This window comes from Nematostella vectensis, chromosome 13 (genome assembly GCF_932526225.1).
Source record: "Nematostella vectensis chromosome 13, jaNemVect1.1, whole genome shotgun sequence".
NCBI classification, from domain to species: Eukaryota; Metazoa; Cnidaria; class Anthozoa; order Actiniaria; family Edwardsiidae; genus Nematostella; species Nematostella vectensis.
In genome coordinates, this window is record NC_064046.1 from 519,073 (window position 1) to 544,998 (window position 25,926).

The following is a 25,926-nucleotide window of genomic DNA, read 5'->3' on the forward strand; positions in this document are numbered from 1 at the left end:
AGATCTATCTCTTTCAACTTGTAAAATCTTGTTTTGAGAGGCATGCCCAAGTCAAACCTTTATGGATGCGAAAACTCGCTTTATTATCGAAGCTTCTTCCGGTCCCTCGGAGAAAACAATCGCTCAAAGTTTGTCGATTGTTGACATAGTCTTACCGGTTGTATTTTTCTAAGGCGTATTGACAGCTAACAAAGTGCGAAAAAGAAACATCATCAACTTGAGATTGCTTGTCCATACAGTGTAATACGCCGTTGGCCTTATGGAAGTTGAATTCAGATAACTATCCTCTTCTCCTTGATGAATGTAATTCAGTAGTAAGGGGATATAACAGGGCCGCAACAGGCCTCGAGATACTGGGGGGGGGGGGGGGGGGGTACAGTACAGAGACCATACGAAGACTGTGGCAGTGGGGGGTGGTTACAGTACAGAGACCATACGAAGACTGTGGGAGTGGGGGGTGGTTACAGTACAGAGACCATACGAAGACTGTGGGAGTGGGGGTGGGTACAATACAGAGACCATACGAAGACTGTGGGAGTGGGGGGTGGGTACAATACAGAGACCATACGGAGACTGTGGGAGTGGGGGTGGGTACAATACAGAGACCATACGAAGACTGTGGGGGTGGGTACAATACAGAGACCATACGAAGACTGTGGGAGTGGGGGGTGGGTACAATACAGAGACCATACGAAGACTGTGGGAGTGGGGGGTGGGTACAATACAGAGACCATACGAAGACTGTGGGAGTGGGGGGTGGGTACAATACAGAGACCATACGAAGACTGTGGGAGTGGGGGGCGGGTACAATACAGAGACCATACGAAGACTGTGGGAGTGGGGGCAGAGGCACGCCCCTACTGTACGGCTCTTAATAAAGAAACAAAAATAAGCAAATAGCTGTATGAAACTTAATGTTTACATTTCTATCCCATTTTGGTGAATTTTCCTTTCCTGAATAAAGGAAAAATAGCAAAATTGACTGACGTAAGATGAAACGGAAGGCAAATGATGCGTATACAAAGTAAAGGCCTTGCTAAACTAGGCGACATGTCGAGCGCGACATGTTTCTAGTTAAGTCACCACCAAAAACATGTAGTACGAGACAAATTTTGTAGAGCGCGACACGAAAATGTTTCTCGACTATCTACAAGATTTGGGGCGCGCTATCATGTCTATTTGGGTGGCTAAACTAAGAGACATATCGCACGCTACATGTCGCGCTCGACATGCCGCCTAGTTTAGCCAGGCCTGCTCGATATGCTCGTACTCCCAGCGGTCTTAAGGCCTGGCTAATTTAGGCGACATGTAGCGTGCGACATTTTTTCTTAGTTTAGACACTACCAAAAACATGTAGCGTGCGACACGAAAATGTTTCTCAACTATCCGAGAAATGCGCTACAATGTCTCTGTGGGTGGCTTAACTAGGAGATTTACAGGCGACATGTATCGCGCGACGTCGCGCTCGACATGATGCCTAGTTTAGCCAGGCCTTTACATTCCACCGCAGAAGATCTTTCGTGACTTTCGCGGCCAAACAGAAAAAGCGCAGGATCATCGTGCATGTTTTCTCGAGGTTATTGACTCGTAGGCCTCCCAAGATGTTAATATTTACAGTTTACTTGTGAACACCATGGTTATCAAAACCCTGAAAAGTGATGACACAACTTCTTCCTGTAGGGGAACTAGATACACGTTTTTATAATAACGTCTTATTTTCAGTTGAGGCTCGGTCGTTCCTATTTTTAGAGTATTTTAAGGCGGAAATGTTCTTTGATTTTAAGTGTATAAAAATATAGCACCCAACGAACTATTAGAAGAGAACAAGTGAGTATAAGATAGAAATAATATTATTCAAGGTTTAATTGTCACGACAATTTCATTCTGCATTTTAGAAAACTAAAAAAAAAGCAATATTTTTTCTGCTATCCGAGCCTCGGCATGTTCTAAGTAGTTCTTAAAATTCGCGAAATCTCAGGCTGGACGTTCTTATAAAAATGGTTCTTATAAAAATAATAGAGTTAGAGACGAGCTGAAGTTTTAGATTTCTTAAAAGTCTGGTTAAGAATAACGTTCTTATAAAAAAGGTTCTTATAAAAATAATAGAGCTAGAGACGAGCTGAAGTTAAAGATTTTTTAAGGGTCTGGTCAAGGATAATTGAATTTGTACCGAGAAAAAAAGACAGCATATGCCGAAACGTATTAAAAATACAATTCACGGCGAATTCCTGAATTATCTTTTTTGAATAAAAACTACATTTTTATCCTAGCATCCAAATTTATGCATTTCATGACAGTTACAAAACGGCGTTGCGTGGCCAATACAGATTTAGTATATCTAGTTAGAGACGAAGGAAAATAGCTTTATTATGTTCGTTTCTCTACTACTTTTGTGAGAATAAAAATAAACGATGAAAAAGAAGCACACTCATATTGATACACATACGGACTGGAAAACAGGATATAATTCGTTCTTTTTAAGTTGTATCCGATATAAATGCCACAACATTTAATTTTCCTAGGATTCATGTTGCACTTTAAGTAGTCTGCCACCCAGTCTAAACATTGGGCAAATTCTGTCGATCTTGCCGAAGAGGGAGTTACATCTAATTGTTCCAAGAAATAAAACCATGTAAAGCTGTGCTACAACATCTGTCAACCTAGGCATCCAGGTTGATGAAGAGTGTTCCTCTGTTGTCAATTTTACGACAAATCTAAGATAATTTATTGGCAATTGCTTGCTTCCATTTTTGTAATGTCGTTATTATATTTTTCTCAGACCAACGGAATGAAGAGGAAGGGGGCTTCAGTAAGTGCTCTTACTCCTCTCAGACAGGCGTCTGTGGATACTCACCTACATTAAGCCTTACTTGAAATATGGGAACAAATCTAATGAATTCGATGAGTCCATGAAACTAGAAATAAGTGGCCGTAAATTACAAAGCCGTCTTTTAAAAACACGTCTCTCAGTTCAAAAGTTAAAGCTACAAATGAAAGCCTTACTTGAAATATGGGAACAAATCTAATGAATTCGTTGAGTCCATGAAACTAGAAATAAGTGGCCGTAAATTACAAAGCCGTCTTTTAAAAATGCGTCTTGTAGTTCAAAAGTTATAGCTACAAATGAAATTATTTTGAATAGATTTGAGGCCAAATGGTCGGGCTTATACTATAAAAATATGTTTTGTAAAGAGATGAAGACAAGGAAAAGTTGATATCGACTTATCTAAAGATGTAATGTAGGCCACGGAAACTTTTTTCCTCTTTCCATTTGTCATTTGAGCCGAAAGAGTCATATTCTATAGCTAGAGTTGCAGTATTTTGGAAAGCACACACCTACGTAAGTTTGGGTGCAAGGCCATAGACGGAATGTGGCGATGCTAATATTTAAGTTATGATTTAACAAAAGTTATAATCTTTTATTACACTTTTGTTCAATGTGTACTTAATTTTCGGTCAATATTGCCTTTCTAGCGACATGATACATCGTGAAAGTGTTTGGCTTGGTTGAGTAATTTCTAAATTCGATCCTGGCATAAGTAGAAACAAATGTAAAAAAATGTTACGTCGGTTTTACATTTTAAATTAAACGTTTCCAAGATTTTTTCGAGGATTTAATGGAGCTTGTTGCTTCTATGATGGTTCTTAGAAGCAAAAGCATGATTCATAGAATGTGAAATCAGCTTGTATCTTAAGTATAAAATGACGAAAATTTTGTCTACGAGCTGAGAACATTTCCGAGAGATGATTTTCTTCTCTGGTGTCTGTTTCGAAGAGCCTTCTCACAATCTCGAATTTTGCCGCATTAGAAAGTTTATCTTATTGAGCAATTCCCTAGTGAACAAAAACCGGTGTGAACAATTTGACACTCATTAAGTTTTGAATGAAAAATTGCGATATTGTTTGTCTCATAGTTATTGTAGTCTGCGATTTGCGCAAGAAAATAGGCTGTTGTCATGGGAATGTTTCCCATTTCTTTTCGCGTTGTCTGACACGTTTGTTTTCCCAATAAAATAAAATCTTACCGATTTCCTGCTTCCGCAATTTTTATTAAGCAGGTCTGACAATGCGAAGGAGCATCAATCTAGATAGACGCGAATCTTACTATGTCTGGCTTTATTACCAAGTTATTTCAGCTTCCAATGCTAAGAAAAGAGCTATTAGTATTACTGTCAGCAACATATTGATGCCAAAGTATCATATTTGTATTGTGGATCAGTTAAATAAAGTTTTCTGTGAAGCATCCGATCGTGTTTTACTTGTAGAACAATTACAAGAAAGTTGGCGATGAAGATTTTTAGATAACAAATTTTAACGAGAGGGAAGAAATTAGTTTCGTGTTTATCTCTTTTGCGTGGGGAATTTCCAACGATCAAATTTGAATTCTCAGTATATGCTTTATAATTTAGTCTACCAGGTTATCGCCTTGAGTGAACATGTAATAGAGACCATGTGTGTTTGAGTTGATATTGAAGATTTTAATAGCTTTTGTGACTGTCATCTCTTGGTGAAGTATTTCTTTTAGTGTTTAAGAGTTTGAAAATTGAAACAGAGAAGGAGATAAGGAAATTGCTGGGAATTAAGACTTGACTTTCAAACAAAGTCTTTCGTTTTAGTGTTTTATGAATAAACTATGAGAATGCCGTCATTTAGGAATGCGCAATTTAAAAAAAATAGTTTTTAAAAGGGAAACCCAAGCGAGTTTTAGAAAAAATTGGGAACCTTGCCTTTATGACCTTTTTGCGTTAATTTTTTTGTTTTTGTTTTTAAGAAAAAGCCCGAGGAAAGTGCTTGAAGTCGAGTTTATGGGAATATTAAAATATCGTCAATTTTTAGCAAAAACAAGTGTTAAAGAAAAGTGCTCGCGGTATGAGGCATTGTCTTAAGTATTTTTGGTACTTTTCATCTATCAAGAAGAGATAAAAAGATAAAAGTGCTAAGTGGGCAATCAAGTTTGTGGTGAAATATTTTAAGCTTTTAATCTTTTAAGAGCAGCAAACTTTAACAGGGCAGACTTTCTTATAGGAAATCACCAGTAGATTCATTTGGCAGTTAAGTGTGTTTGTGGCGCGATGGCGGCTAATTTTATAGAATAGTTTTTGAGGGCAGGATTTCCAATCAAAAAGTAATTCCAGACATTGAATTCTCTTTGTGCATTGTTATATATATATATATTTTTTCTCCTTTCCTCCGATGGCTTTTGTGTCAATTCATCTAAAACAGACTTCCCGAACGGAAACAATTCCATACCTCTTTTTGTACACTTCTACAATATCTATTATTTCCATTGTTCTTTGCACCACACTTCAGCTCGTTTAGCATATTTTTTAGACAGCGTTTATGTTATCGATACAGCAAGCTGGTTGTGAGGTAATGTCTCCGTGTAATTCTTCAAGCAGGCGGGCATGTAACGAAGGCAATTTCCCACACACGGCAGGGGTTCACACTAAAACTTTCGTTTGATGCTAATGGTAATATTTACTACCAATGACTTTTACAGGCAGTGCGCCATATTTTCCATCCATATACTCGACAGATACAAAGTTATAAAATGTATAACATTTTTAAAAGTTTCAAGAATTTGTTTTTCTCAGACAAGAAATGAAAACCTCACAATAACCTCACAATAACGAAGCCCCAGGCAATTCACCCCTTGAAATAACCATAAACACAGTGTGAAAGACCCCTCCTTAGGGGCGTGGAACTTTCTGGAATCACACCTTATGAATTGTTTGCTTTTCTACTTTTGAAGTCTTGTGGCGCATGAAAAAAAGAAAGGAAAAACACTCGAAAGATAACGCACAAACCCAGATGTTTTAGTATCCTAAGGCCATTCAAATATTTTGTTTTAAAATGGAAATTCTTTGCCGACACCTGCTAGACGTGAGAAAAAGGTACACAGCATTAAAACTCAACGAAAATTTCGCTCAAATTTGTTGTGTCATCGTTTGTACACTGTAATGCTGACTCTAAGTAAACAGGTACCTCTTTAACGACCACTTATTAGCGACCACATCTATAACGACCACCTCTATAGCGACCACATCTATAGCGAGCACCTCTATAGCGACCACCTCTATAGCGACCACCTCTATAGCGAACACCTCCATAGCGACCACATCTATAACGAACACCTCTAAAGCGACCACCTCTATAGCGAACACCTCTATAGCGACCACCTCTATAGCGAACACCTCTATAGCGACCACATCTATAACGACCACCTCTATAGCGACCACCTCTATAGCGACCACACCTATAGCGAACACCTCTATAGCGATCACATCTATAGCGATCACATCTATAGCGAACACCTCTATAGCGACCACCTCTATAGCGACCACCTCTATAGCGACCACCTCTATTGATACCAAGTCTATAGCGATCACATCTATAACGAACACCTCTATAGCGACCACATCTATAGCGAACACCTCTATAGCGATCACATCTATAGCGAACACCTCTATAGCGACCACCTCTATAGCGAACACCTCTATAGCGACCACCTCTATAGCGACCACCTCTATAGCGAACACCTCTATAGCGACCAAGTCTATAGCGATCACATCTATAACGACCACCTCTATAGCGACCACCTCTATAGCGACCAACTCTTTAGCTACCACCTCTATAGCGACCACCTCTATTGATACCAAGTCTATAACGACCACCTCTATAGCGACCACCTCTATAGCGACCACATCTATAACAAACACCTCTATAACGACCACCTTTATAGCGACCACCTCTATTGATACCAAGTCTATAGCGACCAAGTTTATAGCGACCACCTCTATTGATACCAAGTCTATAGCGACCACCTCTATAGCGACCAAGTCTATAACGACCACCTCTATAGCGACCACCTCTATTGATACCAAGTCTATTGCGATCACCTCTTTAGCGACCACCTCTATTGATACCAAGTCTATAGCGATCACCTCTATAGCGACCACCTCTATTGATACCAAGTCTATTGCGATCACCTCTTTAGCGACCACCTCTATTGATACCAAGTCTATAGCGATCACCTCTATAGCGACCACCTCTATTGATACCAAGTCTATTGCGATCACCTCTTTAGCGACCACCTCTATTGATACCAAGTCTATAGCGATCACATCTATTGCGACCAAGTCTGATACGATCACCTCTATAACGACCACCGTTATAGCGACGGGACGCTAGCATAGTCTATTACCCATGCAGTTCGGCAACTATGGACAGTTTTTTCCTTTTTATTAGGACTTCAGCATTGCACAGCCTGTTTTCCTCAGTTAAACGGTCGTTTGGTGATTTTTTTAAATCTCAGTTGTTGTTTCAGCTAGTCTAGAAATTTTACTGTTTTCATTAATTATGACATAGCGAATATGAATCGGAAGTTCTTTTTTTGACAAACATGAAGTATTACCGTCTACTTTCAGCGTGATATTGGTCTATCAAAATGCTTCAAGGATTTTGAATGAGGGAAACCAAAAGACGATTTTACCTGTTTAAAATCTTCCGCGAAAGTTCGCAGCTATATGAATACCGCAGTAATAGAGGATGGCTCCAAATATGTGGCCATTAAATGGATGAACCACTATAATAGACGACTTGCTATTAAACAATTTTTTTTTCGGTCGCGCGGCAATACCAAAAAGCAACTTCCTTAGCGCTTGCGGCCAAGCCATAAAACTTCTTTGCTGCGTATTTTGAAAATATTTTAAAAATATTTAAAAATATTTTATTTTTTTGTCGTTCTCTGGCATGACGCGCAGCTATTTTTGTGTTTATTTTTGGCTTGAAAGTCCCCTGTTTCTCAGGAAGGATTATCTCCTCGCGCACCCAGGGGTATTGTTAAAAGAAAGGGACGAGGGCAATTGGCTAACAAAGTCTATTTTCTTAATTCTCCTCAGAATGCATCTACAGGGGGACCGTCTACGGGGCGGAGACTGGTTCAATCATATGGAGATGTGGACTTGAAGATGTTGTCTACAGAACCACTGTCAATTGCTCTATAGGAAAAGTTCATCATTGTTCACTCATTAGGCAGCGCTTTACCAAGCCATCAGGTACTGCTTTGGCATTCGGCCCATCATTTCAATGAGGCTCTGACCCCATTATCAAAAGCTTTATATGTACATTAAGTGTTCTGTGTAGTGGTGCTGCTGACCTGACCTGGAGGCTCAGCTTGTAACGGACCTCGTGTCCTATGCTATTGCCTCTTTCGGGGTGAAAAATTAAGAAAAAATAAATAACCATCACTACCACCATCACCATCACCTTAACCACCTCAACCATCATCACTACCACCATCACATCACCTTGACCACCTATCATCACTACCACCATCACCATCACCTTGACCACCTTAACCATCATCACTACCACCATCACATCACCCTGACCCCCTTAACCATCATCATCATCATCATCAACAACAACATCGCCACAAACAATAACGAAAACCACAACGACCAGCTGACTCTGCAAAAATGATCTCCAATCCTTCCACCGGCGTAATTTCCGATTCATGATTTAAAAAGATAATATTTTCTTTGTCAGAATGCCAAGGAGTGATTCATCGAGGAAACTGGATTTACAAGAAATCCGAAAATAAGTGCGCTAGAGAACCCGGTCCGTTTAGTGAAGAAAAGGAATGTCAAAAGTGTGAGTTGCACTCATTTACGTTATACAGCTTATTTTGCTGTTGAACCTATTCTTCTCTAATTTAACTTGGCGGTTTAGGTGTGACAGTTTACGAGAGAAGTCCTTGCAATTGCACAATTGATAAGGGACAAAAGGTCGACATCTCTTGTCCCAAATGGAAGCCGTTGCTGTCGCAGTACAATTTCACTTACAATGCCAAAATACATGCCACACAATACCGACGCGATTTGCTCGGCTGGTGCGGCAGCAAAGGTATCGTTAATCATCAAGTAACGCCATTTAAACCCGTATTGTCACCAGTTTACTTCCGGTCGATAACGTAACAATCTCCGATGATTTTTAACGGAAAACGCGAAAAATATTTCAAAATATGGAAAGCAGTGAGTCTATTGGAAGTTTCTTTAAGGATGTGATCGATAATTTAGAGAGGATGGCCTGTTAAATATCTCGGGTTATAATAGATTCTTTTGTCTTTTAACGGTCGAGGTTTCCGTCGGACCTCCGAAAGTGAACTGGTGACAATGCGGTTTTAAACCCTCAGAACAAGTCCTACCTACCCCTGAGTAACCATTTCCTTATTCACATATTACGCCGCCATTTTATTTCCTCGCACATGACCTTGTGACTCTAACCACTTTTTATGCGAGTAACGTAGATACTTTGAATTATTTATTGTTAAGAAAGTAAAATACCTTTATCTTGAATGGTAATTTTGTGGTCTGTAACCATATTATTTTTGTACTCAGCAAACAATAAGTTATTGGCTGATCGACATTCTCACACTTTTGGAGAATTTAATGTTTTTATTACTTTCATTTAAAAATAATACTTCACTTTTAATGTGCAAAGGCCTAGGCTAAAAATATAGTCAATAATTTAGTCTTTTCTCGATTGCCTTTATAAGCCTTTTTTATGAAACTCTCTCGTGGTTATATTCCCTTTGCATCTAATACTTTCCCACTCAGCTCGACCTTTAATAACGTCCAACTAATCGCCCTTTTCTCCCGAACGCTCGGTCCCAAAATAGTCCACTTAATTTCACTTACGTCTTTGTTGTCACTTGATGCTTGACTTTTTTCTATTTTGTTACCCAGAAACGCACGATGAAATAAAGGGCGCCTTGAGGGATCAAATAGATAGCTGCAAGGTATGTGTAAATTGTCCATGCACCCTTTTCTATGAGGACCAAGCATATAGCTGCAATGTAATGTGTATATGACCCTTGCGGCCAAAGTTTTTGTATATGGCCCTTGCGCGCAAAGTTTTTGTATATGGCCCTTGCGCGCAAAGTGTGTGTATATGGCCACTGCGCGCCCCTTCTATGTGGGCCATGCATATCTTGTGCGTGTCATGTGAGTGTCGTGCTGGTTATACGTGGATTTTTTCAAAGATCTTGTGTTCTAATCTACAAGTGTGGAACTTTTTTGGGCTTAGGATCCCGGGTCACACAAGGTGTCAAGTGCGGAACTTCATAACATTGTATTGTTTATTTATTTAATGATAGCATACCTCATGTCAACTCCAAACCGTGGAGACTATCTACCAGATGATAGAGAACATAACGTCTCAACCAAACGGGGACCAGTTGGCTCCCATAGCGCAACAAGTGCAGTTTGTGGGTGACGCCGTGGGACTCTTAAGGAGAAAGGACGCACTGGACTATGACGTCATCATTGTAAGCTCATACTACAGGGCTGCCACGGGTTCTTAAAATCCTTAAGGTCGTGTGATTTAGAAATGTCCTTTTCCAGGTCTGGAAAGTCACGGAATTAGAATAAATGCCCACCAAAGTCATTATTAAGTCATGGAAGCAATGTTTGACGTGAGAGTTGATTTAAGAAGATTACGAATGAAGCTTTTTTTATGAAGGATCATGGTCAAGGTTTTTTCTGAAATCGTAGGAACCCGGTTCTGAATTCCGTGGCAGTGGCGAATCCAAGGGAGTTATGTGGATTGCCATCTTTTAAAAGCGAATGCTTTGTCCTAAGGATTAGACTTTTGACAAGGACTTTGGTTGGTTTCATTTTGAATCAGCTTTTAAAAATACCCTGGATCTGCAACTGCTGAGGAAAATGAAAAAAAGAGGTTGGGTAAAAGGAAAAAAGGCCATGGTATGGGGGGGGGGGGGGGGGGGAGGGGGAGTAGAGTTTGTGGGACACGCAGTTGGCCTCTTGAGGAGAAGAGACCTCGGGCATCATTCCATGTGGTAAAAATGGGATGTGAGTTTGAGGAAGTCAGATAAGGGCAAAAGGGAGCAACGTTACTATCGTACTTTCTGATGATTTTCTTGTTCTTCTTTTTCTGTCAGCCCCTAGCAACATCTCTCCTGCGTTCCAGTGACAACATTGTGAACACGTTGCATCAAAACTTCAGTGAGAGGAACGATTTGGTATGTTCTCTGTTTGAATACTTTTTTTTCAATAATTAGTTTAGAAGGTAATCATAAGAAATTCCAAACAGAAACATTAAAGAGAGTTGGATACGTAACAAACAAATGGCAAATAATGTGATGTGACTTTTGACACGAAAACATTACACGCCCCATTAAGGGCCTGTTTGACGTTTATCTCAACAAAGTCTCCTTCCCCTGTTTCCTCTGCTATCCTCGTGTCGAGAATTTCCGCACTAGAATAATTTTGAAAGCATGAAAACTGCTTGATTTGGAGCAGATTAAGCAATGTCTCGATTTAATAATATCTAAATATAATTTCCGGTCACACCGTAGAGTTTTATTCTTCATCTCTTTCAGTCCCACAAGCTCATTGGTCACCTCGAACACGTGACACCTTTAATGGTCAAGGCCCTCGAGAATAGCGAAAAGCAGTTCACATTCACATCCCGAAACATCGGTAAAGACTAACTTCCTACAACAGGGGCGATTATTAGTTATTTTGTATGCAATATTTTTTTGATCTCAATTATACCTTCTCTGTCACATTGACGAAACATTAATATATGCTGTAATAACATAGGCGGTGTAAAAAGCCGCAGCTGCAAATTCACTGCTTCTTAGCTATAGATGGAATAGTCAAGTAACTTGTTTTCGGTCTCCGTCTTAACTTCCCTTTAGTAACCATGCTCCAAGCAATGTTTTTTAATAACACAATTCACGGGTGGCCTAGTGTGTTAGCGCGTCGGCCTCTCACCGCTGTGGCCCAGGTTCGAATCCTGGCTCAAACTGGGGATTTTTTCCGGGTTCCTGCCTTGAATCGAATTTGTCACAAGTGAGTTGAAGCTATTCTCCCGTGTTTCCAGACTTCTCAGATAAGGACACTAAACCGGAGGTCCCGTCTCTTCAAGCTGTACTACACTAAACCTGAACCGAAGGGACGTAAAAGAACCACTGGGGACGCAATAAACCCTCTGGCAGTGACCACCCCCAGTGACAGTGCTTACTAACCGAGGTTACACTTGAGTTGGAGCCGTGCTCTGTTGTGTCAACCTTACCGCTATTTCATATGTGTAATAGTGGTAGAAGCCTTATAAATCCTAAATCCTAAAAAACATACTAATGCCTCAAATGGCAGCACCTCAGTTTCAACGTCGCCTGGAAAGCTTTTACCCGGCGAGAGAGCCAAGGTCTGCGGCTTTGTCGTCATCGTAGTGTTAGGGTTGGCTCTGAACATGTCTGTCATTCTCCTGGTGGTGTTCAAGAAAGTCCCTAGAAAGAGCATTACTTTTTTCGTCGTCAATACGGCGGTGGCCGGCTTACTGTCGCTTTTACTGGAACCTCCGCTCGTGATCAGTAGCCTTATATCACAATCATTTAACTGGTGGATGCGAGGAATCATTACGATCGCACTCTGTAAATGGTTCATTTTCCTAGATAGCTCGCTGAGCTGGGTTTTACTGCTAATACTATTTATCATATCACTGGAGCGGTTTAGGGCGGTCTCATCGACTGTACAGTTGTCGTCCTTATCGCGCCGAAGCCTTGCCTTGCTGGTCGCCCTTCCCTGGGTAATGTCGCTAGTGATTAACACTGCATCTCTTACCCAATGTGAAATAAGAGACAAAGGAGTTTCGTTTGAATGTATGTGCAGTCAAACCGAAGCCACCTCGATCATATACCTTGTGATGAATGGGCTGTATCTCACGTTTGTATTGGCCATCTTCTCTATCAACTCGGTGATCGTACCAAGACTGGTTAACACTCAAGGAGCCATCGACCTACCCGCTATCCAGCAAGAAAGGCGTGTCAAGAAATTCCGCTCGGCTGTTAACATGGTTCTAAGCTCACTGCTCCTCTATATTCTCTGCGTATCACCGCTAATTATATATTTTACAGTTTTCCAGTTCGAGTTCTTGATAAACTATAGTCCAAATAGTCCGAGTAGTCCAAGCGCATTATCTTACTTCCTTCTTCTTTTGATTTTTCGCATGAATTCTGCGCTCAGTTTGATTACATATTTTGTGTTCCTTGAGGATTTTCGATCAGTATTGCGTTCTGCGATTTCTAGAGTAGGAATATATATAGCGGAACGTGAAAATAGACAACCATTTACAAGACCTAGGCGGACTGTTAGAGGAAATATAAACCTTGGAGAACTAAATGAAAGGAAGCGAGCCGGCGAAAATACGAGCGCGGAAAAAAGAGAGAGATGAAACTATTGATTTGAATGAAGATAGTAAGGTAATTCAAAACACTTCACTTTAAAAGCAGAACATGTCGAAAAAATAAACTTGTAGATTGTATCATGTTTTATTTTCTCTTTTTTTTTCTTTTGCTTCTCTGGCTGACTTTTCTGTTAGCAGATAACGAGGGATTAATATACTTTGTTATACATAATTAAAAAATTAATTGAAGTTCAAAGATTTTCTGGAAAATTCACTTTTACATTTGTATTTAGACTTTATTCATACCGGGTGATGAGAACTTAATTAAGATTTGGAGAGTTATCGGTAAGCTCATTTTATATAAAAATCACATACAGGCAACAAGCCAAGCTGTTATTGAAGATCGCACAGCCAATATAATAATGAGTCACAACTTGTGAAAACTGCAATAAGTTTATACAAGAGACCATTATATAAGAAAACAAATCCCCGTGGCCCATGATGTCGTCCATGAAAGCTATTTTTAGATTGCGCGAGCATGTCAATCATAGCATCCATATATGGTTTATCGCGCCATATTTGGTTATGTGCACCACGAGCATGTCACTCAAGTCACCCTTGTCACTGGACTAAGATTTACTTCATTATAATTTTTTTTTATTAGTGAAATATCTGTCTTAATAACCACAATATCGGTGTGAATATAATGGTATTAAGTTCTTGATGTGTCTTTTTCATTAAAAGGGAATTGGAAGAGAAGTGTGTGTTGTAAACACAGATTTCTGATTGATTGTTGTTTTATAATTGCGAATCAGCTGTGAAAACTTTTACTGGGGAAGTTAATCCCCGAACCTAAAATCACGCACTCTATGCATTTCATCGCCAGAAAGGGTTGGCTCCAGCGTACTCTATGGAAAATCATTTTCACAGCGTTTGTAAAAAAAAGGAAGGTATTTTCGGTCAAAAAGATTTCCATAACAGCTTCTGCTTCTGCTCGAGATGTGATTGCGCGATCGCGCGTAAGACTCGTGTTGCTAGGATACGTAAGCGCTAGCCAATTAGAGGCGTATCTAAAATAACTGCTTGTTTTAAAAATAGCTTTCACGGACGACATCATTGGAACATACCCTAATACGGGGGATTTGTTCTCTTACATCATGGTCTCTTGGCTCATAGTGATGAAGTGTGGGGACACTTGTAGTTGAGGTGGTTTAATTGGTAGTTCATATATAGCTCACATGCGCCGCCATCTTGGTTGAGAGACAGCTAGTGCCCAGTCTCAATGTGCTACAGTGCCACAGGCATCTCATGACACATAGACTCTACTAGAACAAGCGCAGATCGATTGGAATACTTCGGTTGTACGACTGATTGCACTTCAGCACCAATATTGCCTTATATAGCTGATTTAATGTAGCTTACCTCCTGAAGATAACCTTGTATTAGAAATCGGGGTCATGTAGTTAAGCTATCGGAAGATTTGACCACATTGGGTTGATATGCACCACAGACAAAACAATGGGAAACAAAACAATAGGACGGGGACACAATAGAACAATGAGGTAATCCAGGCAACCCTTAGGCCTTACGAGTGGGCTTCTACACCTCTCAGAAATTGCACGTGTTTGGCTGCTTCGCATTTCAAAGAGCTCTCTCATCCAAAGAGCATTCCCATATTATCCCATAATTTCAAAAAACCCAAATAGTCGTGTTCGTGAACCAGAAGAATGAATACAATACACCAAAAACTGGAAAAAGGCAGAGTCGAATCCCATATTATCCCAGACATTTTACTGTTTTGCGCTCATAACATAAAAGAGAACCTTTACATCAGCTCATCAACAAATGATTGTGCAGTAATTTCTCAAATATGTGCCTCCCGACAGAGCCAAAAAATGGCCAGTTTTCCCCAAATAAGGTCTGGTTAACTTCGGTAAGCTTGAATTTTTGCATAGAGGTTGCTTATGTTATGCAAACCAACATATCAAAAAGTTTTTTTTATTTGTCTTCAAGATATGAGATTTGAAGTGCAATTTTCAAATGTTCAAAGTTTGAATTCTCCTCGTTTTTAGGGGGAAGTCGCGCTCTGATCAGAAATTAAGCCAACTTTGCTAACTAATATCTTTATTTAATATCTTCTAAATTTCTTTAAAATTTGGAAGCTTTTGGTTAGAGGAAGTCCTTGTATGCGGAAATTTGAGCTTATATATTGAGAATTGGAAAATTTCATTTCATTTTTTTGCTCTATCGTGCCTCCCTCGAATAATCCCCCCACCTGCAATCATCATCATCATGGTTGTCTCTCGAGCCAAGGAAGACGATACGTTGAATCTCATCTTATTTGTGGACACGCATGTGGCTACGCAGACCAAAGTCCGATGCACAGATGCGGTTGCAGATGGGGACGCCAGTTGTCGGGACAGAGGCAGAAGCAGCTCGGTGACGCCGGTCACGTGCAGCCGTAAGGCGACTACGACAGTCACCCTCAAAGGACTGCACCGCATTACTTGTGAGGGCACGCCAGCAAGTTCTATTGGACGCCGCCGCCTCGAGCTGTCGAGGCAGGAGCAATAGAAAATAAGAATAAGCAATAGAAAATAAGCAATAGAAAATAAGAATAAGCACCTTACGCACCCAATGAAACGCCTCGCCTAAGGACGAGGAAAGCTGTGTTACTTTTAACGTTACTTCTCGTTTCGTTACTTCCCTACTAACGCCACAACTACTAACGTTAGACAGATGGTACCACCCGCAACAACCTTTTATCATTGAAAGCTTGATTTGTTATCTTTACGTGACTTTATAAAATGCACCGATATTATGAATTAATTTTAGCGAATTTTACAGGAATGGCTGTCACCTCCACAAACTTCACCCCATCACATACCTCCAAAGTTGAGGTTTTCGATGCAAACGGGGGTCGTACGGCAAAGCTGACGCTATATGGACCTGGCAAAAGTCAAAATAGGACTTGCTCGGGAGGTACAGTAGTCGCAAGGGAGAATTTCAATAAAAATAATATATTCTTATTTGGAGGTGAAATATTTCTATAAATTCAGTAGGCTGCTTGATGGTATCTTGTCCGTGTTATACAGGTTGTAATGGCGGGGTTGGTATTGTGTCATACATATCTTGTTCGTGTTATACAGGTTGTAGTGGCGGGGTTGGTATTGTGTGTTCGTGTTATACAGGTTGTAGTGGCGGGGTTGGTATTGTGTCATACATATCTTGTTCGTGTTATACAGGTTGTAGTGGCGGGTTTGGTATTGTGTGTTTGTGTTATACAGGTTGTAGTGGCGGGATTGGTATTGTGTCATACATATCTTGTTCGTGTTATACAGGTTGTAGTAGCGGGATTGGTATTGTGTCATATATATCTCGTTCGTGTTATACAGGTTGTAGTGGCGGGGCTGGTATTGTGTGTCCGTGTTATACAGGTTGAAATGGCGGGATTGGTATTGTGTGTTCGTGTTATACATGTTGTAGTGGCGGGGTTGGTATTGTGTCATACAGATCTTGTTCGTGTTATACAGGTTGTAGTTGCGGGATTGGTATTGTGTCATACATATCTTGTTCGTGTTATACAGGTTGTAGTGGCGGAGTTGGTATTGTGTCATACATATCTTGTTCGTGTTATACAGGTTGTAGTGGCGGGGTTGGTATTGTGTCATACATATCTTGTTCGTGTTATACAGGTTGTAGTGGCGGGATTGGTATTGTGTCATACATATCTTGTTCGTGTTATACAGGTTGTAGTGGCGGGGTTGGTATTGTGTCATACATATCTTGTTCGTGTTATACAGGTTGTAGTGGCGGGGTTGGTATTGTGTCATACATATCTTGTTCGTGTTATACAGGTTGTAGTGGCGGGGTTGGTATTGTGGTCTTGAAGAATGTCAGTCATCTGTACCCTATTGACGTTGATCCCGAATTTTTGGATCGTGTAACAAGGTAGGATGTCAACCATAAAGCACCGTTATCATCGTCACCATAATTGTCCGTCGCCATCACGCCGCCATTTCACGTTCCCGCTCAATACCGAATCAAGCAAACCATACATTTCCATCGGCAAATCCAAGCGAGTAAATAAGATATAATTAATCAAATATTAGCCATCAAGTATCAGCCTTTATTCGTGGATGGTTAATTTGGTCATGTTTTTTTTTACGAATAAATCGGGTTTTTTTTTATTATTTATTTATTTATTAATAAACACAAAGGAGTGGTTGATTGAAATTCTTTAAAAGGCGGCGTGATAGCGGTACGCACTTTGCTGCTCAAGCAAGAGGGCAAGTTGTCCGCCGCCAGGTGAGGTCCAAAATCTGCCTCTCTTCTCTCTGTACCTCTCTTTCTCCTCTACTCTCTATGTCAGGGACTGTGTATTGCTCTTAGCTACGGTGTACGTTGAAGGCGAGGTTCCGATAAAAGAACATTTGACTCTTTACGTAATTAATAATAATTATTATTGTAGTAAGGATGAGCCTGCGGTACGTCTGGTCTCCTCTGTGCTCTCAGCGGTCGCGGTGATGGGCGGCAGATCAATACACCATGTTAATGGCACCTTCGCGTTAAGCACCGATGTAAGTGAACTCACCGAGACTTATACCATATACCTGCTTGTACATAATGTCTTTTTCATGCGTATTCACCACCACCATCATCGTCACAATCATTACTATCATAATCACCACCACCATCATCACCATCATTATCAACACCACCACAATCATCATCATCACCATTATCGTCATCGTCGTCATCATCAACATCGACATCATAATATTTATCAACCTCACATTGGTTACAAAACTTAACGTAATGTTAAAGTTATAATGTAAAACTCTTTAAATAAAGAAAATTACATTGTGTTGTGTTGTGTTTTATTGTCATGTGATATTTCTAGCGCAAAAAAAAAGAGAGACATTTTAGTTCTGATCACATTCAAACTATCTGTTCCCAGAACATTAACAAAGAATCTACCTACTGTGTGTATTGGGACAAGAAAATTGCGTAAGTGTGAATATAAAACGTCTGTAAGGAAGGCATTTGGCCTTTCGTCTTTTTGTGTGAACTCTGCTAAAAAAACAACTAGGATAGCCTGCGTAGCAAGCTTTTCTGTGGAGTTTCACCAGAAATAAAGAACACGCAGGCTAAAACTAGGATCAATAGGGTTAATAGATTAGTCACCTGAATACTGTACAATGTTGTAGCTCTCCCAATCACGGGGCGTGGTCGAGTGAGGGTCTAAAGTTAATCCTCAACAAGCAGAACATTACAGAGTGTTGGACAAGTCATCTCACGAACTTTGCCGTACTTGTGCAGACTGTCCATTTAGAGGTGAGAACTCATGAGACGAAAAAATGGACCGACAGGCAGAAATAGAGACAGTGAGAAACAAAGACTGACAAACAGACGCGTAGACAGACGGACAGACCCACTAAAGACAGACAGACTGTAAGAGAGATAGACAGACATAAAGACTGACAGACTGAAAGACTGACAGAAAGACAGACAAAAAGACTGACAGAAAAACTAACAGAAAGACAGACAGACAGAAACACAAACTCACAAATGGACGAAAAGACAGAAACACAGACAAACAGACAGCAAAGCAATATATAATGACCCATGTGCTATAATGACACACACAGATAAGCCAAACCAAAGTCCATGTGTTAAAACTATAATGGCTGATCGCTTATCATCATTACTTAGATCCCGGCCATCCACGCCCTGGCCCTTGAGATGATAACCTACATCGGTTGTACAATAGGGCTTATATGCCTTTTTGTGTCTGTTCTTATATTTTCCTTGCTATTCAGGTAGGTATCATTGCCATCATCGTCACTATCACGAGGCATCATAGCAAAAAAAAATAATAATAATAAAATCGTCGTCATCATCATTACCATGATGATAGATGTATCTCATCACGTGTCCTCACCGCACCCTACTCAATGGTCGAATTGTTTTGCGTGGTGTGACGTGTAGCGTGTATATGTCGTGTGAAACTGTCATTTCGTTATTGGATCTGGTCCAGTTTTGTGATCAGCATTCTGGCTCGCAGCAAAGAGTCAAGTGTGTATTGCATGCGCATACGCGAACATGTGCCAATCAGCGAACTTCGCGGCAAAAATTGAAACCCTCGTTTCAGCGCAGGTGATGTGCTCCCTTGCAAAAATCTCGGATTCCTTATGTCCCAGTAGACTTAATGATGTCCTAGGGAATTATCCCCAAATCATTTTTTCTGTAATTACTATCAGTAGCCCTTTGCAGCCATTTTCGCGCATGCGTATGCAACAAAGAGTGGACTCTTTTTTCCCGCGAGCCAATCAAAATGTCAAGCGCAAAGAGAGGCCAGGCGCCCGTTTCTCGAAACACCCGAGAATTCTCGGCCCGAAAACTTTATTTTGCATTTTTGCTCAAAATTTCGCATGTTTTTCTTCTGGAGAACCGCTTTCATGTTTTAGAAACAGTTTAAACTTTCACTCGTTCGTATTTCAAATGATTATGTTCAATAGGGCTATTTTCGAATTTTGCTGAAGCCAAAAAGTTACCCGAAAAGTCTCGGGTGACTGCGAGGTCCCGAGAACTTTCTTAATATTTACGCCTGTGAATTTCGGGCCCGATAAATTCGGGAAAGATCAAAATCTATAAAACCAAAAAATGGATTATCCTTCACATGAATCTTTGTGGTAAAATACATGTTTGACGATATTACAACACATTTAGATACCATAAATTTTATAGGAATTAGCCAGCTTTTCAAATTTAAGGAATAAAACGTTTTCGAGCCCGAGAATTCTCGGGTGTTACGAGAAACGGGCCCCAGGTCTGGACTGATATGGGGTCCTGCGTAAGAGTATTTTCAGCGCTTAGCACTGTTGTTTATTATTTGAGGTTGTGATTGACGTCTGACTATGTCCCGCAGGAGTCTGTCGGGATTACGTCATCGTATCCACTTGAATATCTGTGTTGTGCTCGCCGTGGCCCAAATCGTGTTTTTGGCGGGAATCAACGCTACGGATAATAAGGTCAGGATCTTTATTTTGGCGGGAATCAACGCTACAGATAAAAGGTCAGGATCTCTATTTTGAATGTTGCACAAATCGTGTTTTTTTTTTTGTTTTTTTTTGCGGGAATCAACGCTACGGATAATAAAGTCAGGATCTTTTTTTTAATGTTGCACAAATCGTGTTTATTTGCGGGAATCAACGCTACGGATAATAAGGTCAGGATCTTTTTTTTTTTAATGTTGCACAAATCGTGTTTTTGGCGGGAATCAACCCTACGAATAATAAGGTCAAGATCTTTATTTTGAATGTTGCACAAAACTAGGTGACAGCACCAAATTGACAAAGTGTCAATCGATATGAGAGTGTCAGGCAACTTTTGCAAGATGTATGCAACGAGAAGTTGGTAGTAACTGGTAGCGCTGGCTTGCCTGATTGCTTACTTGTCTAAATGCCGGATTTTTATGATATTTCCAGGCTGGCTGCACCATAGTAGCGGTGCTACTGCATTACTTCTACACAGCGGCATTCGCGTGGATGTTCGTAGAGGGGGTGCATTTGTATTTCATGGTGGTTCATGTCTACAATACCCAGACGCTTAAGATTAGGTACTACATGCTGTTCGGCTGGGGTACGTATACACAAAGTTGTTTTGTGATCCTTTTCGTAAGAGATCAGAGCCAGTTACGCTCGATTTTTATGATTCACAAGGTGTTCGAAGTAAACCTAGAGATCTACGAGATCTTCGATTGTATCATGTACTTCCCATTCTGATGTATCTCTTTAGTTTTTTATTTTCCGATTTTAGCAACGTTGGTGTTAATGACTTGTTGTATATTTGCCAGGCTTTCCTTTTGTTTTCGTCGGTGTTTCGTTGGCCTCTGGATTTGAAGGATATGGCACTGACCATGCGTAAGTTTTTAGCCTCATCTACAATGATTGCCTTTTTTAAATGATAATCCCCCCTCCTTCATCTGAATTACCACCTGAGATAATATTTTTAGCCCCGCCTCTTTTCTCGCTGCTATCAGGCCTAAGAACCCTCACTGCCGTCAGGCTTAAGAACCCTTACTGCCATCAGGTCTAAGAACCCTTACTGCCATCAGGCCTAAGAACCCTTACTACCATCAGGTCTAAGAACCTTTACTGCCATCAGGCCTAAGAACCCTCACTGCCATCAGGCCTAAGAACCCTCACTGCTATCAGGCCTAAGAACCCTTACTGCCATCAGGCCTAAGAACCCTTACTGCCATCAGGCCTAAGAACCCTCACTGCCATCAGGCCTAAGAACCTTTACTGCCATCAGGCCTAAGAACCCTCACTGCCATCAGGCCTGAGAACCCTTACTACCATCAGGCCTAAGAACCCTTACTGCCATCAGGCCTAAGAACCCTCACTGCCATCAGGCCTAAGAACCCTCACTGCCATCAGGTCTAAGAACCTTTACTGCCATCAGGCCTAAGAACCCTCACTGCCATCAGGCCTAAGAACCCTTACTGCCATCAGGCCTAAGAAACCTTACTGCCATCAGGCCTAAGAACCCTCACTGCCATCAGGCCTAAGAACCCTTACTGCCATCAGGCCTAAGAACCCTCACTGCCATCAGGTCTAAGAACCTTTACTGCCATCAGGCCTAAGAACCCTCACTGCCATCAGGCCTAAGAACCCTTACTGCCATCAGGCCTAAGAAACCTTACTGCCATCAGGCCTAAGAACCCTCACTGCCATCAGGCCTAAGAACCCTTACTGCCATCAGGCCTAAGAACCCTCACTGCCATCAGGCCTAAGAACCCTCACTGCCATCAGGTCTAAGAACCTTTACTGCCATCAGGCCTAAGAACCCTCACTGCCATCAGGCCTAAGAACCCTCACTGCCATCAGGCCTAAGAAACCTTACTGCCATCAGGCCTAAGAACCCTCACTGCCATCAGGTCTAAGAACCCTTACTGCCATCAGGCCTAAGAACCCTTACTGCCATCAGGCCTAAGAACCCTCACTGCCATCAGGCCTAAGAACCCTCACTGCCATCAGGTCTAAGAACCTTTACTGCCATCAGGCCTAAGAACCCTCACTGCCATCAGGCCTAAGAACCCTCACTGCCGTCAGGCCTAAGAACCCTTACTGCCATCAGGCCTAAGAACCCTTACTGCCATCAGGCCTAAGAACCCTCACTGCCATCAGGCCTAAGAACCCTCACTGCCATCAGGCCTAAGAACCCTCACTGCCATCAGGTCTAAGAACCCTTACTGCCATCAGGCCTAAGAACCCTTACTGCCATCAGGCCTAAGAACCCTTACTACCATCAGGCCTAAGAACCCTTACTGCCATCAGGCCTAAGAACCCTCACTGCCATCAGGCCTAAGAACCCTCACTGCCATCAGGCCTAAGAACCCTTACTGCCATCAGGCCTAAGAACCCTCACTGCCGTCAGGCCTAAGAACCCTTACTACCATCAGGCCTAAGAACCCTTACTGCCATCAGGCCTAAGAACCCTTACTGCCATCAGGTCTAAGAACCCTCACTGCCGTCAGGCCTAAGAACCCTCACTGCCATCAGGCCTGAGAACCCTCACTGCCATCAGGCCTAAGAACCCTTACTGCCATCAGGCCTAAGAACCCTTACTGCCATCAGGTCTAAGAACCCTCACTGCCGTCAGGCCTAAGAACCCTTACTGCCATCAGGCCTAAGAACCCTCACTGCCATCAGGCCTAAGAACCCTCACTGCCATCAGGCCTATGAACCCTTCATCAGGTCTAAGAACCCTTACTGCCATCAGGTCTAAGAACCCTCACTGCCGTCAGGCCTAAGAACCCTTACTGCCATCAGGCCTAAGAACCCTCACTGCCATCAGGCCTAAGAACCCTCACTGCCATCAGGCCTATGAACCCTTCATCAGGTCTAAGAACCTTTACTGCCATCAGGTCTAAGAACCCTCACTGCCATCAGGCCTGAGAACCCTCACTGCCATTAGGCCTAAGAACCCTCACTGCCATCAGGCCTGAGAACCCTCACTGCCATTAGGCCTAAGAACCCTTACTGCCATCAGGCCTAAGAACCCTTACTGCCATCAGGTCTAAGAACCCTTCATCAGGCCTAAGAACCCTTACTGCCATCAGGCCTAAGAACCCTCACTGCCATCAGGCCTAAGAACCTTTACTGCCATCAGGCCTAAGAACCCTCACTGCCATCAGGCCTAAGAACCCTCACTGCTATCAGGCCTAAGAACCCTTACTGCCATCAGGCCTAAGAACCCTTACTGCCATCAGGTCTAAGAACCCTCACTGCCATCAGGCCTAAGAACCCTCACTGCCATCAGGCCTAAGAACCCTCACTGCCATCAGGCCTAAGAACCTTTACTGCCACCAGGCCTAAGAACCCTCACTGCCATCAGGCCTAAGAACCCTTACTGCCATCAGGTCTAAGAACCCTCACTGCCATCAGGCCTAAGAAACCTTACTGCCATCAGGTCTAAGAACCTTTACTGCCATCAGGTCTAAGAACCTTCACTGCCATCAGGCCTAAGAACCCTCACTGCCATCAGGCCTAAGAACCCTCACTGCTATCAGGCCTAAGAACCCTTACTGCCATCAGGCCTAAGAACCCTTACTGCCATCAGGTCTAAGAACCCTCACTGCCATCAGGCCTAAGAACCCTCACTGCCATCAGGCCTAAGAACCCTCACTGCCATCAGGCCTGAGAACCCTCACTGCCATCAGGCCTAAGAACCCTCACTGCCATCAGGCCTAAGAACCCTTACTGCCATCAGGCCTAAGAACCCTTACTGCCATCAGGCCTAAGAACCCTTACTGCCATCAGGCCTGAGAACCCTCACTGCCATCAGGCCTAAGAACCCTCACTGCCATCAGGCCTAAGAACCTTTACTGCCATCAGGCCTAAGAAACCTTACTGCCATCAGGTCTAAGAACCCTTACTGCCATCAGGCCTGAGAACCCTCACTGCCGTTAGGTCTAAGAACCCTCACTGCCATCAGGTCTAAGAAACCTTACTGCCATCAGGTCTAAGAACCCTTACTGCCATCAGGCCTGAGAACCCTCACTGCCGTTAGGTCTAAGAACCCTCACTGCCATCAGGTCTAAGAACCCTCACTGCCATCAGGCCTAAGAAACCTTACTGCCATCAGGTCTAAGAACCTTTACTGCCACCAGGCCTAAGAACCCTCACTGCCATCAGGCCTAAGAACCTTTACTGCCACCAGGCCTAAGAACCCTCACTGCCATCAGGCCTAAGAACCCTTACTGCCATCAGGTCTAAGAACCCTCACTGCCATCAGGCCTAAGAAACCTTACTGCCATCAGGTCTAAGAACCTTTACTGCCATCAGGTCTAAGAACCTTCACTGCCATCAGGCCTAAGAACCCTCACTGCCATCAGGCCTAAGAACCCTCACTGCTATCAGGCCTAAGAACCCTTACTGCCATCAGGCCTAAGAACCCTTACTGCCATCAGGTCTAAGAACCCTCACTGCCATCAGGCCTAAGAACCCTCACTGCCATCAGGCCTAAGAACCCTCACTGCCATCAGGCCTAAGAACCCTTACTGCCATCAGGCCTAAGAACCCTCACTGCCATCAGGCCTAAGAACCCTCACTGCCATCAGGCCTAAGAACCTTTACTGCCATCAGGCCTAAGAAACCTTACTGCCATCAGGTCTAAGAACCCTTACTGCCATCAGGCCTGAGAACCCTCACTGCCGTTAGGTCTAAGAACCCTCACTGCCATCAGGTCTAAGAACCCTCACTGCCATCAGGCCTAAGAAACCTTACTGCCATCAGGTCTAAGAACCTTTACTGCCACCAGGCCTAAGAACCCTTACTGCCATCAGGCCTAGGAACCCTTACTGCCATCAGGCCTGAGAACCCTCACTGCCGTCAGGCCGAAGAACCCCTCACTACTATTGATGCAACGCTTTCTTTTACTTAGTCAATCGCAAATATATATATTTTTTAAGATGCTGGATATCCATTGAGACGGGCCTCATTTGGGCTTTTGTTGTACCAGTTATCATCTTTAACTCGGTAAGTAAGCCTAGAACCCCATGTAACCTCGATGCTTGAGTTATCATCTTTAACTCGGTTACCTCCTGTAACCTCAATACTTGAGTTATCATCTTTAACTCGGTTACCTCCAGTAACCTCAATACTTGAGTTATCATCTTTAACTCGGTTACCTCCAGTAACCTCAATACTTGAGTTATCATCTTTAACTCGGTTACCTCCAGTAACCTTTACTTGAGTTATCATCTTTAACTCGGTTAGTAAGCCTAGAACCACCTGTAACCTCGATACTTGAGTATTCCTTGCAAGTTGCACTGTGGTTTTACTGAATTATTTTATTTTCCAGATTAATATTGTAATTCTTGTGAAAGTTTTGTACATTCTCGTGTCCATTGAAGAAAGTCCATTGACTCCAGAGGAAGGCAAGCGAGCGAGGTAATTACCTCTAATTAAACACTACAAAGCTCAACACTACAAAGCTTACCAAACGCCAAAACATCTTAACCCTCACCCCTTCTTGTTACCCTTCCCCTTCCCCTTCCCCTCACACTACCACTCCTTCACCTCTTCTACCCCTTCTCCTCACCCCTCCCTGTTATCCCACCCCTACCCTTTCCCGTTCTCCTCACGGGCGGATACAGGGGGGATGAACTGGTGGATATCCACCCCCTCTTTGCGTAAAAGGATT

General features: G+C 42.2%; 1 protein-coding gene across 2 annotated transcripts in view; it reads left to right on the forward strand.

Annotated features, from left to right (window-relative positions):
* The window catches only part of LOC5521478 (adhesion G protein-coupled receptor L4), a 30,379-nt gene that overhangs the window by 1,802 nt on the left and 2,651 nt on the right, over nt 1-25,926 (forward strand). The window contains exons 3-20 of one of the 2 annotated variants that reach the window (XM_001641212.3): nt 7,902-8,057; nt 8,551-8,655; nt 8,734-8,907; nt 9,750-9,802; nt 10,160-10,330; nt 10,964-11,044; nt 11,405-11,504; nt 16,060-16,194; nt 17,070-17,163; nt 17,684-17,792; nt 18,173-18,222; nt 18,423-18,549; nt 18,928-19,034; nt 20,144-20,246; nt 20,703-20,856; nt 21,071-21,137; nt 25,193-25,259; nt 25,585-25,673. In XM_001641212.3, coding sequence (XP_001641262.2) covers nt 7,902-8,057; nt 8,551-8,655; nt 8,734-8,907; nt 9,750-9,802; nt 10,160-10,330; nt 10,964-11,044; nt 11,405-11,504; nt 16,060-16,194; nt 17,070-17,163; nt 17,684-17,792; nt 18,173-18,222; nt 18,423-18,549; nt 18,928-19,034; nt 20,144-20,246; nt 20,703-20,856; nt 21,071-21,137; nt 25,193-25,259; nt 25,585-25,673 — 1,942 coding nt within the window. The remainder of the gene's footprint in view (nt 1-7,901; nt 8,058-8,550; nt 8,656-8,733; nt 8,908-9,749; nt 9,803-10,159; nt 10,331-10,963; nt 11,045-11,404; nt 11,505-16,059; nt 16,195-17,069; nt 17,164-17,683; nt 17,793-18,172; nt 18,223-18,422; nt 18,550-18,927; nt 19,035-20,143; nt 20,247-20,702; nt 20,857-21,070; nt 21,138-25,192; nt 25,260-25,584; nt 25,674-25,926) is intronic. The other variant, XR_004291042.2, reaches the window with a different exon arrangement.